Raw genomic sequence first — 17,333 nt, 5'->3', positions numbered from 1 at the left:
TTTCCATGTTAAACTTGGATACATGAAGCACAACAAACTAAAAGGGCATCACAGAATGGGATTCCCAATCCATGTGTTGAATGGGATGATGTTGTGGACTGGTTTTGCAAGTTGAAAGGGCGAAGTTTGCAAGTTTTGTTTTGTAAACTCTGTTTGGCTGCTGCTGTGTACCATATTTGGAGATTGAGGAATGACTTTTGCCATGGTAACACCCCCCGGACAGAAAGAAGCTTTTGCAGCTAATATTAAGTTGGAAGTAAGGAGTAGAATCATGTACAAGAGGAAATTCAAGCAGACTCCTACTTCTATTAGACTTGTTCAGATTTGGAAGCTGTAGTTGTGGGTGTTGTTTTCCTGTTTTGAGTGTTGTTTTGTCTTAGTTGAGTTGTTTTCAGGTGTTGTGTTGTATCCCTGTTGATGGGAGTGCATCCAGTTTACTGGAGTGATTTGTACTTGGACGTGTTTGGTTTATAAAAGGTTTGATTCATCCAAAATAATAATAATAATAAATGAGGGCATCGCAGAATGGCCCTCTATTACTTTCCTTAAAGCTACGAAAATGAAGCGTAGGAGAGAGAATTTGGCAAAAGAAGAAATCACATAATCATCAAATATTTAGAAGAGAGGCCCACTTTTGAAGGAGAATGATCTTTAGAACACGTTTGGCATACGGAATAGACCAAAATAGACCCATGAAAAAACTGAATGGGATTCCAAATAAAAAACTCATATTTTTATTTTTCTTCAAACCCAAAATTAAAAATAAATAAATAAAAAATGTCCCCTATCCTAACAGAACATCCACCCATTTTGAAGTTTTTTAAGAAATATACATATTTGATATTTTAAGAATTTTGATTCAATTCAAGTCAGAGCATCAACTAAATAGAAAACGGGATGCAACAAGTTCTCTCTCTCTACAAAATCCAGAGTTTCTCTCTCTAAGAAGAAAAGCCTCTTCTTCACCGTTGGTCTCTCCAGCCGGTGCCTCCCTCCCAGTTTTTGTTTCTTCTTCTTAGCCTTGTTGGGCTAAAGGAGTTTTGTTTTCCTCCCTGGCTTTTTCAATGGAGGCTAGAATTCCCCAACTATTAGGGTTGTGTGGTGTTTTTGTTTTCTCAGATTATAGTGTCCCTTTTGGACTATGAGGGTTTTGGTTTGTTGTTTTTCTTTGGTTTATGGCAGGAAAACACCCAGTGAGGCGCCGGAGGAGAAGTGGTGCTCCGCTTGTGTCATCGGTGGCAGCCTTCGCCAATTCTAGCGCATTAAGCATGTAGTGAGGCCAAACTTGTGAAACTCTGCTGCTTTCTGCTTGACACGCACCTCTCCGCTTGAATCGCCGAAGTCTTCTTAGTTAATTGTTGGTTGCTACGGCCGTAGCGATGGTTCGTGTTCAACGCGTAACCTTCATGCGCCAAGTTTTCTTGTCTTTTTGGGAAGCGCATGAGGGCCACGCTTTGCTCTCTTTTGCCGTGATTCGGTGGCGTCCAATGGTTTTGGTGGCTGACTTGTTGATGGGGTGCCTTCTCTGTTTGTAGCTCCGTTTGGGTGTTTTCTTGTTTTGTTAATGTAATGTTTGAGTTTTTTGGCTCAACTTGGAGATTACACCTTAATGGTTTTGTTCTGTGTACACCTTTTAGAAGTGATTTGTATCTGGTTTTTAGAAGATTAATGAAAGTTTCACTTTCGTTCAAAAAAAAGTGAGAGCATCATGTATTATCCTCAACAAGATAATAGAAATAGTCATTCCATTCCAACTTCTCATATTTATAGTAATACACATTTTTATGATCCTAATGGAATAATCATTTCGTATACCAAACGTGCCCTTAGTCTTTGTTTATAAACACTAGAATGATTTTTAGTCTAGACTATAAAAGGCATACCTTCAATATATATATATATATATTTTTCTTTCAATATTTAGGACTGCAAATGCAAATTCTTTAGAAATGTAGGAGCAAGGGTCATAGTACCCAAAGTGTTCATAAATCACACATCAGTACCAAGGATCAGATAGAGTATATAACTCAAGTGTCCATAAAGCAGACATCAAACGATACAAAGAATTCTACAACTTCCAGAGGAAAGATACAGAAGAGAACCGCATAAAAGAAAGCATCACCAGATGCATCGGTAAGTAACATGAGACTCGGTGATTTCACCACTATAGGTGACTTTCACAACCTGCCCCTTCTCAAGTCCATAGTACTTAGAAATTGCATCTTTTTGTAACATTCGAGGAAGCTGGGAAAAGAAAATCAAAACTGAAATTAAAAACATTACTTTGAGCAATTTAGATAACCAAAGCATAATCATATGCATTGAATGGAAGAACTATTATGGTATCATTACTTGCTACAAAGAACACTGATATCTAGGAAAGTACTTATGCCTTTACGCAACAAATTCAGAAGACAGACAGGCCAAATCAACATCTATATTGACCTTGAGTTATTGAACCCCTTATCTTACGTTTAATTACCATTTGGAAGAAACAAAACCAGCTTGGAGGAGAAACGTGTAGCATCTGTATCTTGTCAGAAGACTAAGAACAGAAACTAGAGGTGATTAATATAAAATTAGCATTCATTTTACACCTTTTCCCTTTGGGATGCCAGGCCTTTGAGTAAAATCAAGGAGTTTTTTTTTGGTTTGTGTGTGTATGTGTTTTGGGGGCGGGGATTTGATATCCCTCATATTTCGTTTGGAAGGAAGTATTTGAAGCATTATTCATATGTGGGTATTATGATTAGGTGTGAGATGTCAGTTCAAATTCATTAAAAAGGCGATTTTAGTGGGGGAAAACCCCAAGAGCTCCAAGCCATCAGGCATTCTTAAAATTCTTATGAAGCAATTCATACAAAGAATTGTTTTACGAATATTGATTGTAAATCCTCAAACCAATACACAAACTTAGTGCAAAACAAGCATCTCTCAGTTCCTCACAGATGAAAGTATTCAAACTATTTTTTGATAAGTGAAAGTATTCAAACTTTTATAGCCCAAAGAATGAACTTGAATCAACTTGTCAATTTCCTGCTTCCAAGAGGCAAAACTTTCTATGAATTGGGGATTGGAGTGAATTTTTGCTCTTCAAGTTTGCTTCCCTTAAGGTAGCTGGTATAAGGTGTAAGTTAAGACAGCAATACCCCCCCTCTTAGGCACTAATGTCCTGTAGTGCACTGTGCACTTGGCCTAGCCCACACCACTACGTAGCAGTTGTGGCAGCTACAACAGGCTACTCTTCAAAACTATGGTTTCTACAAAAAGGTAGCTTGCGATAGCAACTGCCCCAATAAGGCTTTTAGGCCGTTTTGGTAGAGGGAAATATGAAATTTGAACCAAATTTCCAACAAAGTATAGCAAGAAATGACACAAAGGAGAGAACACTTTACATGGTCACATGGAGAATCAACATAAAGGTATATCTTAATCTGAAAGGGAAGAAGCATTTAGAAAATGTCTCATACTCCAAAATAGAAGAGAACGGATATCGTAAACAACGTTCTTCCTTAATGAACAAGTGTGGAACCTTAATGCAAAATATGCAACTATTTTGCTACATACTACCTTTAGACTGATCATATAACACCAGTAACTTACATGTTCAATTATTACTAATCAAGTTACTACATCTATTTACCACTACTATGTACTTTTTGTGCCATGAACCCTGAGAAATGTGAATTGCAGCTCAGATTCATCATACGCTAAACTGTTGTTCTTGCTTATCATATTCCACAATATATCATCTCATCATTCCCAAACATTTCTTGACAAATCCACCATTAAAACGAATATACAACTACGATGGCCACACTTCCTCTTATTTTTCCCCACTTCTCCACCCAAGAGCCAGAAACTTTCTAAGCACATTGAGTCATACAATCAATTTATGGGGGAAATAAGAGTTGGTAACTGATGTGATCAATGAAGAAAGTTCATGCACTTGTTTCAAGAAGTGCTGACCCCATATAATTGTGACTTGGGATCAAGGTTTAGTTGAGTTGAGTTGTCTTGAAGAGCATTGGGATGACTATTCTAAAGATCAGTGTCAAGATAAGCATGTCGGATACCCATATATACAACTATTAGCACATTCTTTGTAGAAAAGAATTTTTCATTAGAGACAAAAAAAAAAATCATAAACTAACACTAGATTTGTACAATTACCAAAGAAATGAGGCAAGATATGCTTCCTGAGATATTTCGTTCATAGCTCAAAAAATTAATAAAATAAAACAACTGACCTGCTTTTCTTCAATATTATACTTTTTTAAGAGCCTCTTTTTCTCTTGGTCAGTCAGTACGCGATGCTTTGGCTTTAATACATGCTTTGTAATGTTAACAAGCAAGTCAGTGATCTGACAAAAAACAGATAGATAAATAATTAAATTCACCATTTTCCATCAACTTACACCTCTAGGACAAATGGTAACTTGTCTGCTTCAAATTTAAAGACTGCTAAACAAGTTTGAGATAAGTGAACTTCACACGCACACATATGCCCACACACCAGTTCTGCCAACTTTAAAGGAACTTCATAATGGCAGAAGGATGACATGAATGTAGATAACTAACTTTATTATCTAACATGCATGAAAAGCCACAAAATGCAGATTCTTATGTTTAAAAAATTTTAAAGAAAAATGATAGGTTTGTTTATGGCTCTAAATGATGGCAGAAGGATGACATGAACGTAGACAAGTAACTTTATTATCTAACATGCATGAAAAGCCACAAAATGCAGATTCTTAAGTTTAAAAAATTTTAAAGAAAAAATGATAGGTCTGTTTTTGCCTCTAAATGAGGCATATCCATGATAGTACAATATCAGATGAACGATCAATTTTTCGAAAAAAGGTGCCCCAAAGTAATTTAGGAAGTCTACTGTTACTTCAAAGAATAGAAGAATTATCATGGACAAAGTTTCTGTCCACATGGTTAAAAGCACAATGGTCATGTGATTTATTCAAGGAATTTCAACATGGATATGTGTTCTTCCACATTAAATGTTTATTTCATGTCGCCTCATGTAGTGATAAAGAATGCACCAGATTTTAAGTGTTTGCAGACAACAATGATGCATATAACCCATTAAAAACCTAAATTTTCTGAAACCAAACCATGGTCAAAGCATAAGTAGAATGAGACACTAGATAGAATCTATAGAGGAAACTATGCAAATGAAAAGGAAAAGGGCTAACTAACCTGAAATATTTCAACTTTAAATGGGAAAACATCCACTGCTTTTAAAGCTTGGTTTGTCATATGGTTTTGCACTACTAATATCAACCCACTTAAAGTATCTCTGTTGACAATCTGGCCTAAAATGTTGCGGACATTGTTAACTTTTAGCATACTAGGCCCACAGAAAATGACCAGAATCTGCAATTAAAAATAGCAATGAAAAACTCATTATACTCAATGACTAAAGCTTATTATGTAACATCAAAAATCAAAAGCAAGTAAAGTGCCAACAAATACACAATACAACTGCTCCTATCTCCGCCTTTTTTTTTTCCACTAAAGTATGTCAATAATACATTTCAGTTCAATAAAAATCTTCATGTCAAGTAAAACTAACATTATATATTTTCATCAAACAACAGTACTCATTCCCAAAAAAAAAAAAACATACAATAACCCCAATGAGTAGCTCAATCGGCTGAGAATCACACCTCATGAAGTGGAGGTCATTAGTTCGAATCTCCCCTTGAAAACAATTACTTATTAAAAAAAAAAAACACAACACAATTTTAAAAAAATAAAAAATTGATGCGATACTGTTTCGAAGAGCAATACAACCTACATTGTTTAGCCATCCTAAGGTTTTTGGTAATATTATTCATTTATATTTTTTTTATGACGAGAAACACCTCCAAGACAGTGCAACTTTGTGTACCCACCCCTATCAAGTAAACCTCGGACCCGTGTAAAGCGTCATCTCCACACGGATTGGGTAACACTCCAGCTTCACCGGCGGGCTAGCCCCAAAGAATTGTTTGCACACAAGGAAATTCAAACCTTAAGACTTCATGTGACTACCACAAGGCCTTACCACTTGAGCCAACCCCTTGGGGCTGGTAATATTAGAATTAAGCAAAAGAAATAATAGAGATGCAAAATGAACCATATCAATTAACATCAACCCCCAAGATGATCAGTAGATATTTAATAGCCATTGTACCATCAATCAGAAACAAAATGAATGCGGGTGATGATTTTTTTCCCCCCTTTGGTCCACTGGAGGCCCATAGCTCAACTGGTCTCTCATGCCATCACCCAAGGGACTTGGATTGATCCTGCCTACTTCAGGTAAAGGGGTTTAAGGGAACAGAGACGACTACCTCCAGGTTGTAAAAGATGACAGTGATTAAATCAGTTTCAAGCAAAATTAAAGGTAGAACAAAATGGGCTCAAATGAGAGAACAAGATAGTTAAAGAAAATGCAGGCCTATAAGATCGAGGGTCAGAATGACTTATGAGGGGGAAAAAAAATGATTGAACATGTGAGAGGATCCGAACGAATTCTGCTTTCATTTCCTTTTCTTTGACTTTAGATGTGCCTGACCTCAACAAGAAAATGAATAAATAGATGAGATAAGCTGAGTGTGTGTCTTCACTGAAAAATGCTCACAATTAAACCCTAATGAAAATGCAGTTTTTTAAGGTCACCTAATGAAGGAGTAGGACCATGCTTATACAGCAACAAAACAATCAGAAAGCAAATGCATAACGCCAATTTTTTCAATATTTAGCACCCAAGTAGACAAAATACCCTGACTGAATTAAGCCATCCATAACTAGCACATGCACAGTATCAAGAGTCCAAGTTAAGCATTTCTAAACAAAGACACGAGAAAAAATGAAGAGAAACCCAAAAATGCTTACCCTTTTCAAAGTGTCGGAGCGAAGGTTGGTGGAGATTCGGAGGCGCTCAAGGTCGGGGTTCTGGCCGTGAATGGCTCGGAAGTCCTGGAGAGAGAGCTCGATTTCGGAGGCGGGCACGGCATAGCCTCTGTCCTTGAGCATCTCCAGCACAGTTCTGCGCGCCAGGTAGTATCTGTGGCTCTCCGTGCTTCCTTCGTCCACGTAGCTGCTCAGGCACGGTCCCAATATCTCCCCGTTCAAGTCTCCTTCAAACCCATTCCCCTCCATCTCTCTCTCTCTCTCTCTCTGTGTGAGAGAATAGTTCTAACAAAATTTATGTAATTTTAAACTTCTAATCCTTCAAATTTCAATTTTAAATTGGAAAATTGCTTCGAGAATCAAAACCCTTAACCTTAATTTTACCTTCACGACGTATAAAAAGCTGAGTCTCTAATTTTGATAATTAAAATTTTGCGTTTTCCTCTTATAATAAATAAGTCTATTTGTCTGTCCTCAAATAATAGCTTAATTGGTTGGAATTACGCCTCATGAAGTCAAGTCACTAGTTAAAAAAAAGAAAAAAAAAAAAAAAAAAAAAAAAAAAAAAAAAAAAGTCTATTTGTCAATTTTTTGTCCAATAGGCTTTGTTTCTTAAATTATTCTCCTTTCTTTTTTTTCTTTTTTTTTTCAAAATAAAAACTTTAACCATTTTTTTTTTTCTCAAGCGGAAAAGGAGATTCTACAAAAAGTTGTTATTGAGGCTATTCCCATGTATACTATGAGTGTTTTTCAATTGTAAAAATCTTTATGTAAGGAAATAAATTCAATAATGATAAAATTTTGGTGGGGGCATTAAAAAAACAGGATTCAAAAATTACTTGAACTAGCTAGGACATAATGGGTTTGTCAAAATCTAAAGATGGATGTTTCAATATAGTTATGTTGGCAAAGCAAGGGGTGATTGCTTCACAATCCTGATACAATGGCAACAAAAATTATTAAGGAAAAATACTACCATAATGGCACTTCTTTGGAGTCAAGTATGGAATACAAACCATCTTATGCTTAAAGGAGTATATGAAATGCTAAAAGTCTATTAAAAGTTGGCCTAAAGTGGAGAGTGGGGAACTGGAAATCAATAAAAATATGAGGTGATAAATGGCCAGAGTCTCTCATCTCTTATGCTGTTCAATCTCCGGCACGGACTCTTGATAGAGATGCTATTATAAAGAAATTTATTGATAAAGATACAAATCGGTGGAAGGTTTCTTTGATAGAAGAAATTTTTATCGAGGAGGCAGCTAACATATGTGGTATGGGTATTGGTCCGAATAGGCAACAAGACCAACTAGAACACAAAATGGAGAGTTCTCAGTCAAAAATGTCTATCATATCAAAAAAAGATAAGAGCTTCATTGGAATAAGGAGATAGTTCAAATACCCATTCTAAAGACTTTATGTGGAAGGATATCTGAAAGATTCAGGGTCCGGGGGTGGTTAAGATGTTTTTATGGAAAGCATGTAACAATATCATTCCAACTAAAGAAAACCTCTTTAAAAGGAGAATAGCTCAAGATCCTCTTTGTCCCATTTGTGGTTTGACAGCAAATACCATTGGTCATATTATGTAGAGTTGTTCATCGTAAAATGATGTGTGGGCTGAATGCAATATGAAGATTTATAAATTTTCTAGTGATGAAGACGATTTTCTAAGTATTATTGGGAAGCTGATGGAGAGAATATGGCTATGATAGCAAGGAGAATATGGCTTCCAAGAAATACTCTGGTCCACAAGGGTATTTTTTTTTTTGCATCATTCTCACCTAGTTAGAAGTGCAACAGCTCTAAGGTTCTCCCCCCCAAGGCCCAAGGTGGTCCCAAAAAAAAAAAAAAAAATTGTACCATTAAATTTTATTATTTTTTTAGTTTTAGCCCCCCAATTTTACTTTTTTTCAATTTTGCCCTCCAAATTTCAAATCCTAGCTCCGCCCCTGAAGTGGTCCGTAGATGAATTCCGAAAAGCTACACAAGGCCAAGCAACTATGATGTTGAGATGGAAAAAACTGCTAGTATGGATGATTAAAATAAATTTGGATGCCGTTGTGGACAAAAATAAAGATAAGATGGGAATGAGGATAATAGCTAGAAACCATGAAGGGAAAGCGCTGGCTTCAATGTGTGGAACAAAGCCAAATTTTATGACCTGTTTGTTGCTGAGGCTTTGGCGGCTTGAAAGGTTGTGGAATTCAGTGGAGACCCGGGGTTCCAAAATACCATGATGGAGGGAGATGCACTGGAAGTAGTAGTTAAGGCCTTGTGGAAAGAAAGCAAGCTAATGAAGTGGCACATAGATTAGCAACCCATACATCCAAGCATGTTCCAAAGACTAATGAAGCGGCCAATCACAGTACCATGTTGGTTTGTTCTTTTTTTTTTTCTTCTTTTTTTTTCTTTTTTTTTTTTTAATTTGAGAGAAAATACAAAAATAATATAAGTAGTTTTTTTTATAAAATATAACATATTCCTCTTCGTAAAGGAATAGTTATTTATTTCGATATTATTCATGAACCTAAAATTTTAAAGTTGAATTACAATTCCATAAGAGATAAGTAGGTTAATAAACAACAAATAAACAATCATAGAATAGAAACTAATATATAGTCTAAATAGAAATAACCATGGAATAAATTATATATGGCTAAAGTGTTTACTTTTTTGCTTTGATTATGAACACTTCCCAACTTGTTTTTGTTATACATATATCTCCCAAAATTTTATACAAACTAATTTTATATGAATCTTATAATATTCTCTAAGAAGCAAATAGTGCTTGATGCAACCAAAACTATATATCATTTTTGCCTTATCTACTCATTAGAGAAAAGAAAATGGTTCACCAATAGCTCAATAAAAAGCTTTAGAGTGATTTAAAAAAAAAAAAAAATTGATTCTCAAAAAACTAATTAAGTGAACCTCTCTTATTTTATTTTATTTTTTATTTTTAAAATGACAAGCATGTAGGTGTCATTTTCAAAATTTTCCTTATAAATAAAGTTTTTTAAAAGGCTTGTACTTACCCTAACGTGGCTCTACCACTAACTAGTATGAAATGAATGTGATAAATGAGTGTGAATAATAAAATTACTATAATTCATTTATCAAGTATATATATAAGCACATGCATGAGGAAGCAAAGTGTACGTGTGACATTTCTTGATTGTCTTGTGTCTATTCTTTTTTCTTTTTTTAAAGCTCACCAATCTTATTCCTCATTCATTTTAAATAATGCATGTTCTTAATAGAAAAGTTTGGCCATGGCCTTAAAGAGAAAGAGAAAGGAGGTTGAGTAAAGTTTTCATAATTCATTTATATATTTTTCCAAGTAGATTTTTTTTTTAATTAATTTTTTTCGGGAGGTCTTGAGCATCCATCCTAACCCAAACAATTATTATTGGCTGATGAGTGATGAACAAAAAATATTGGGGAGCTGAGGGACTCTCCCCTCACAAACTGGTCTAGTTTGCAGAACAGACTGCATTTACATGTATATTGGAAATGCTTTCAGCAATGCAAGCAGGGAGACCCCTCTTGGGTACAAATACACTGCTGCTTCTCATAAATTCTGGCCTTCTTTTATCCTTTTCTTAGGTTTGATAGATTTTTGGCACATGTTTTCATATTAAAAAACCTAAAATTAAAATGCATTTGGATTTTATCATTATGTCGAACACTACAGCAATGAAAAAGGAAACAAAGACGCGTTTGTGGCACAGATTTTCATGTTCAAACAAAATTACCAAACCATAAAAACGCCTTTCGCGTCAGAAAATACAGCAACAAGACAGAGAGAGAGGCTATAAATACCCTCATAAAGTATGAGCTTTAATTCAGCTGACAAAAATGACTAGTCAATAGCATTTCTGTAATTTGATAGCCAGAGATCAATAAACTGGGATGCAGGGCGCTTGTCATGTTCAATTCATGTAGAGTGCAGTTACAATTAGTTGTTTGCAGTACACCTCCTATCTAAAATATTTTTGGCTCAACCCATAAAAACCTTGTTTCTAATTGAATAGGTAGCAACCAATTATCAGAACTGTTAAAAGTGAAAGTGCTTTTTGTTAGAGATACTGAAGAATGCACAAACTTCCAACAACACAGGCCCTTATTTGTAATTTGCATGCACAAGAAACTCCTTTCAGAAGTGACATGATTGAGTTTCTTTACTGCAAAAGACAAAAAAATTTCTCAGATTGGTTTCCCTAACTACTTTCTGTCAACAAATGATAGATGATTAGATCAGTAAGATCAGAATTTTCCAAAGCCACATGCTATACACATGAACACCAGCAAGAAATTAAAGAGCATTCATAACCCCAAACAACCCTCCCAGCCCACATCACCTTCAGACAAATGGATGAATAGATATACACATGGAAGCTTCACAAACTCAAGGAAATGGAGTAGGAAACTTTTTAGTTTTATTTCATGTTGTTCAGAGAGAGAATGAACAATAAAAACCAAAATGCTAACAATAATGACAGATGAGAAGAAACAGAATCCTAAGTATACATAAATTCAAGACATTCTTAGTGGTAGCAGCAGATTGTAACATTTTCTAGAATTTCTCAGAACAAATACCAAAAGATATGCATCTGTTACTGGCATGCATCCACATTCATGAGCAGCAGCAACCTGGGCACCGTATCAACCCGTTCTCATTGCAATCGGGGCACCTCCTCAACTCTCCTTCCTCCTCTTCAAACACCTTCCGGCTGCCATTGCAATTCCGGCACGGCACGAACCTGGCATCTCCACACCCGCCGCATACGAATCCGGGATCCACCATGGGAAACCCCTCCAAAAGCTTATCCAATTCTCCAACCTCATTGAGTTGCTTAACCTCCTCTGCGCCGCCAACATACTTCCCCCTAACAAACACTTGCGGCAGGCTCAATGCCTTTCCTCCAAGCGCCGTTTGCAACTCCTTTCGGTACTCTGAATCCATCGAAATGTCCCTCTCGTCTACCGGCACTCTGAAGCCCCTAAATATCATCCTAACCGAACAACAATCTTCATACGTCTTCCGAATTCCTCTCAAACTTGTAAAATAGATCACTATTCTATCTTCACTGCCTGGCAAGAAACACCAACTATTGGAAAATGAAGAACTCATAGGACTGGACCCCAGTGATCGTACTCCTTTGGGCTGATGAGTACTATTCAATTGCCTGGATGACAAGGCACGCCTATAGCTATAAATCACATTGGGGTCCATTTTAGACAGCAAAGCTTCCTCAGATAAATGCTGCCACAGCGGTTTCGTCGAAGACGATGATTTTTCAGAAACAATTTCTGCGTTTTTCATTGATTGAAATAAATCAGACAGTTTTTTCACTGAGACATCACTGCCCGTGTACCCGGTAAAACTGGGTTTGCTCGGAATGGCGATTGGGCGGTCGAAAATGGACGAAACGGGCTTTTCGGAATCGGAGTCAAAGTCGTCGAGGCCGTCCATGAGTTCCCAGGCGTTGATTACAGAGTCTGGAGACAAAGAGTGTTCCGGGTCTGGTGGGACTGGGCTTATTATCTTGGTGGTCTTGTGGTGATCAGCGACATCCTGACAGTTCAAGTTAGGATTTTTGGGGGGGTTAGGATGGTCAATGAGCAGAAGGGAACCATAGGTGGTGGAGGTGAGAGACACAAGGTGGTGGGTGTCGCCCTTTCGGAGAGGTGGGTGGTGGACAAGTGGGGTTGGGAGGGAGAGAGCTCTGGTGACCGGCGGTGAAGAATGTGAAGAGTCTGAAGCAGAAAATGAAGAGGAAGAAGAAGGGTGAGAGGGGAGTTCCGGTAAAAGGATATTGGGTTTTGAAGAAGAGCAGCCCATGAATGAACGATTGAGAGGAAAAGGAGCAAAAGGTTGAAACTTTTTGGTTTGGTTTGTCTTCTTTGAGAGGCTTTTGCCTTTTGGTTTGGGATTTTTCTCTTTTGGCTTTGGATTATGTTCCGCTTGGAAGAGTTTGATTGCTATCAGGGAGACATTTCTAGGGAGGGATTGGGTGCTTTTTTAGGCTTAGAGTGAAAGTAAGAGAGAGACAGACAATAGAAAGTATATTGTGTTGGTGAAGAGGAGCTCTCAGGGGGTTGGGGGAAGATGAGGAAATCAATGCAGTTAAGAAGGGGCACCGGAGAAGAAGGGTCTACTTGAATTGATGATGGTTTCTGATAAAAGACATGAAAGTTTGTTCCTTGAGGCCCTGTAAGCTGTAATTGGCGGTCAATGCATTAAAGAATATCTTTTTATGATTTTCACATTTTCGGTAAAATACCAAGAATCAAAGAACTTTTTTTTTTTTTTTTTTTTTTTAGCATGGCAGTCGGAAATAATCCATTTTCAATTTTTCATTCCGATTAGATTTAGAATTGTTTGGGTTTGCAATTTAAAAAAGTGTGATTCAAAATATGCAATTAAAAAAATGATTTTTAATAATGTAGTTAAAAAAAATTTGACATTTAAAATCGTAAATTAACCTTTAAAATTCTGCGTTTTTAAAAGAATACTTACTTGCTTGCAATTTAAAAAAATAATTTTTTACGTTTTCAAATCACAATTTTTTAAAAACACATTTTTCAAATAATTCATTTTCTACAATTTGATTTAAAATCGCATTTTTCATCTACAAAATCGCAATCTCAAACGCACCCTTAAATGTATATATCTTGCTATTTCGTTCGTGTCATCGTGTGAACAGTTAGATATAATAAAATAAAATATAAATTATTTTCATTTTTACTTAAAATCGAGTGGAGCATGTTCCTTCCGAGTATGTTAATTGGTCGAAAACAAAATATGCACTTGAAATTTAAAAAGGGGAAGAAGATAAATCTTTACATATATGGAAATCGACCACACCAAAATCCTTTCTTTTTCTCAAAATCCCTAGGAATATCTGGAAAACAAGCAAAATTAGGTCAAATAATAAATGTATTTGGCACTTTTTTTAAATTTATCAAATTTGACAAATTTTTGCATATATGGAATTGGATTTAAATTTTTTTTTCCCATAATGAACTATATTTTTATTTGATCATATTTGACTAATTTTTGCATGCATAGAAGTGGGTCTTAATTTATTTTTTATTTTTTATAATGAATTACTCAAGAAAAACTTGCATAAAAAAATTAAGCAGGACGAATTTATGGATTGGTGACCCAAAAAGAAAGACAATTCTATAATCATAAATATAATTATAATCATAAAAGTAAGACAATTTATGGAAGCAATTCAAACACAAGAAAGAGTTTTAGGTTAGGATCTTGAATAAATATAATAATTGGATTTAAACCTTTGGGCTCTTGTAAAAAATTAAAAATATTGCAACCAATTAGGTATGCTATTAGAGGATAACTAAAAAAAAAAAAAAAAAAAAATCATGTGAATTTTAAAAGGGAGATCTCATCTCCACAATGGAAGCAATGCAAGTACAAGAAAAAAAAGTGCCAATCGGCCCAATCTGTTATAGCAATAGCATGATGTAGTTAGACTTGCTTTTTATAATTAATTTGTTCGTTATTCACCCAACTTAACCGACTGTTAGCTGTTAGCTGTTAGGTCCAACGTAGCCTTACCATAAACAAATTATCAAGCAAATTGAGTGATCCAATTTCCCAAGCAATCTTATAATAATAATAAAAGAATGCAAACCTTGAACATGTCATTTTTATAAGAACGATCATTTTAATATCTGGTTGATAAAGTTCATTGAGCATTACTCTTCCACAAAAGGCACTTTAAGGGAAGATGTTTGCACGTGTACAACAGGATAAAGTCCATTGAACATTACTCTTCTACAAAAGACACTTTAAGGGAAGAGGTTTGCTCAAGGCTTATAAAGCTTACAACCCAGATATACTTTGACAATATGGGACTCTTAACATTGGTCGTATTGACTTGATTAAATACTTCAGAAAAATGTCATCGCTACTGCAACTCCTTACAAGGTGACGTGGCCGTTTTCATGACATTGTCACATTGACCACAATTAAAATTAATTATTTAGTGATTAACATGATAAAACGTGACAGTTAACATAATATTGTCAGTCACAATTAAAATCAATTGTTTAGTGACTAATGTGATAAATGTTACGTGAATTATCACGTCAGTTTGTAAAAGTTGCAGTACCTATAATAGCACTAAATACTCAAAACACGTTTGCATCTATTTACCAATAGATCTAGTGCAACCTATTTGGGACTCCGATGAGGCTAGGGTCAAGCAACGGTTGAACCCACTTGAGAGAGTGTATGCGACCCCTCGCCGTTTAGGCCTTTTAGGACATTAGTTTTCCAACAATTAAGACTGACATTATGATAGTAGTGTCTCCATCACTAGTTCCCCCTTACCCATTCCAAAGTAAAATAAAAACGACAAGCCATGATTTGAGTTGAGATATCCCTCTATTTATCATAAAACCAATTATTGTGATTCTTCTGTCAATGTCTCTGTACTTGTAGAGACGATTAATATGATATACCAACTCTCGTCGTTAGAAGTAATTAAGTGGGCATTCAATAATATTTCAATGGAAGAAAAAGCAAGGGACAGTCTTTTCGAGTACTTCAGCTGGCCTCACCTTCAAATTCAATCAAGCCATTAGACAAAGTTTCTCTTAACAAAAAGAAAAGTCAAACTCATTGTTTTCTTCTCTCTCTCTTTCTTTTTTTTTTTTCTTTTTTTCTTTTTTTAAATAAAAAATAAAAAAATAAAATAAATTGGTGTATTATTAGAAGGCTTTATGGGCGTTGGGGGTTCAATTTAATCAAATAAATTCTTGCTATTTAAATCGTTATTAAATAGATGATTCTGTACAAATTCTATCAATTTTTTTTTTTAATAAAAATACTTATAAAATGTCGACTATACCTTGAAGACAAAATACCCAAAAAAAATAAGAAAAACAAACAAAAGAGGAATCCAATTGTTATCTTCTACTATTGGTAAAATAGACCGATCTGGATCAATCGAAGAATTTTGAATTGAATATAAGACATTTGTGTTCACATATCAAGTTATGTTAAGGCATAGATATAAAGCTATATAGGCTAATTATAATTCGATCTATTTAATTAAGCGGGCTAAACTTTTTAACTTTAACCAAATAATTTCATGTTTGATTCGAATCGTTAAAAATTTAACAACCCTAATTTAGAGCACCGGCCACCTTGCAGATAAGCTAAAGAATGCCCTTTTCTTTTGCTTTAACACACGCAAAAGTGGAGTTTTTGCCTCTTAACAAAGTCCTTCCCTGGGGGGGTTCCTTCCCTAATCCCTGTCCATGCAAAAATAAACTAAACCTAGCCACCAAACAAAATAGAAAAAAGAGTGAAACCTCAAATTAAACAAGCAGTAGCAAAAGTAGTTCAAATACAATTCTAATTCCCACTTTGTAATTTATGAACAGATATCAATTTTTTTAAAAATAAAAAAATTATTTGGACTCCTTTTTAGTTTATTTGAAGAACAGAGAACTTTTCCGTAAAGCTGAGGTTGATCCACTACTTAGCTAGTTAATAAAGTTGATACCTTTTCTGTTTAATTTTCTTGGCGTTTCTCGGCATCCAAACAAAGCATTCTAAAGTTTCCAAAGCTAGGGATGGTGGAATGGTAGTTCTCTTTCAGGATAGCTGGCAGGATAAGGAAAAGCAGCAAGACAAGATGAAATCCAAGTGAAATTATATAAATGGTCGCCATCATATGCATCCTAGTTAATTGATTGAAACGGACAAATGTGGAAGGGCAGGACCAGTACCATGCACCATTTCAATTTCAGGCCTAGACCACTAAGACCAGGCCTTTACTCTCTTGTTTCATTGTGGTGCTTAGGCACCAAGAGGTCATTATCTCACCCACTTCATTTTTATGCTCTTTCAAATTTCAAAAAATGCAAAGATATTTCTATCTACCTTTGTTAACGGCTAGCAAAGATATTTTATAGGTTTGTTTGTTAACGTGTTTTTGGAGGGCGTATATATTTTGTTTTTAGTTTGAAGAAGTATTATACCGCGACGGTTTTTGTATTTTTAGAGTGTTTTATGTTTGAGTTGTTTGTTAATGTTTTTGTTACAATCATTTTTTCCATGTAATCGTTATTCTTTTCATTTCCTTATTAGTCGTTGTTTCCACGTTAAGTAGTATAAGTCAATTCTAGTCATATTAGGTACATAATATTATATATGTATTTTCTATAAGAGTCGCTTGATTGATGACTTGGCTCTAATTATCTTTAAGGACGTTGTAATAGTTTCTTTATTTAAAGGTTAGTATGTTATGAATAAATAAATAGAATAATTAATCAAAATTAGCACTTACGTTGTGAGGTCCAAGTTCTCTCTAAAAACTTAAATTATCCCGTTACGAACTTAGGTTCGTAACAGAAAATGGACAGCAAAAGTTTTA

General features: G+C 35.3%; 2 protein-coding genes across 2 annotated transcripts; both read right to left on the bottom strand.

The window, feature by feature from the left end:
• Positions 1-1,919: 1,919 nt before the first annotated feature.
• Positions 1,920-7,262, bottom strand: LOC133872211 (DNA-directed RNA polymerase V subunit 5A). Its single transcript, XM_062309657.1, has 4 exons — positions 6,895-7,262; positions 5,212-5,388; positions 4,251-4,364; positions 1,920-2,244 (listed from the first exon to the last, which is right to left on the bottom strand). The coding sequence occupies exons 1-4, from the start codon at positions 7,159-7,161 to the stop codon at positions 2,119-2,121; spliced, it is 684 nt and encodes a 227-aa protein (XP_062165641.1). The 5' UTR covers positions 7,162-7,262; the 3' UTR covers positions 1,920-2,118.
• A 4,081-nt stretch (positions 7,263-11,343) lies between these two features.
• Positions 11,344-13,108, bottom strand: LOC133872359 (uncharacterized protein At3g28850). Its single transcript, XM_062309855.1, has one exon. It carries the CDS (start codon positions 12,758-12,760, stop codon positions 11,552-11,554), a length of 1,209 nt encoding a protein of 402 aa, XP_062165839.1. The 5' UTR covers positions 12,761-13,108; the 3' UTR covers positions 11,344-11,551.
• Between the last annotated feature and the right edge of the window lie 4,225 nt (positions 13,109-17,333).

Source organism: Alnus glutinosa, chromosome 7 (assembly GCF_958979055.1).
Source record: "Alnus glutinosa chromosome 7, dhAlnGlut1.1, whole genome shotgun sequence".
Classification (NCBI taxonomy): Eukaryota; Viridiplantae; Streptophyta; class Magnoliopsida; order Fagales; family Betulaceae; genus Alnus; species Alnus glutinosa.
The sequence above is the reverse complement of the archived record's forward strand: the minus strand, read 5'-3'. Positions and strand labels throughout refer to the sequence as shown.

Excerpts from the sequence above, each read along its gene's own strand:
- LOC133872359 (XM_062309855.1), bottom strand. The coding sequence starts at position 12,760 with ATGGGCTGCTCTTCTTCAAAACCCAATATCCTTTTACCGGAACTCCCC.
- LOC133872211 (XM_062309657.1), bottom strand. The coding sequence starts at position 7,161 with ATGGAGGGGAATGGGTTTGAAGGAGACTTGAACGGGGAGATATTGGGA. Across the intron at positions 5,389-6,894 it reads GCTCCGACACTTTGAAAAGG|ATTCTGGTCATTTTCTGTGG; the intron begins GTAAGCATTTTT and ends TTTTAATTGCAG. Across the intron at positions 2,245-4,250 it reads ATAATATTGAAGAAAAGCAG|CTTCCTCGAATGTTACAAAA; the intron begins GTCAGTTGTTTT and ends TTCTTTTCCCAG.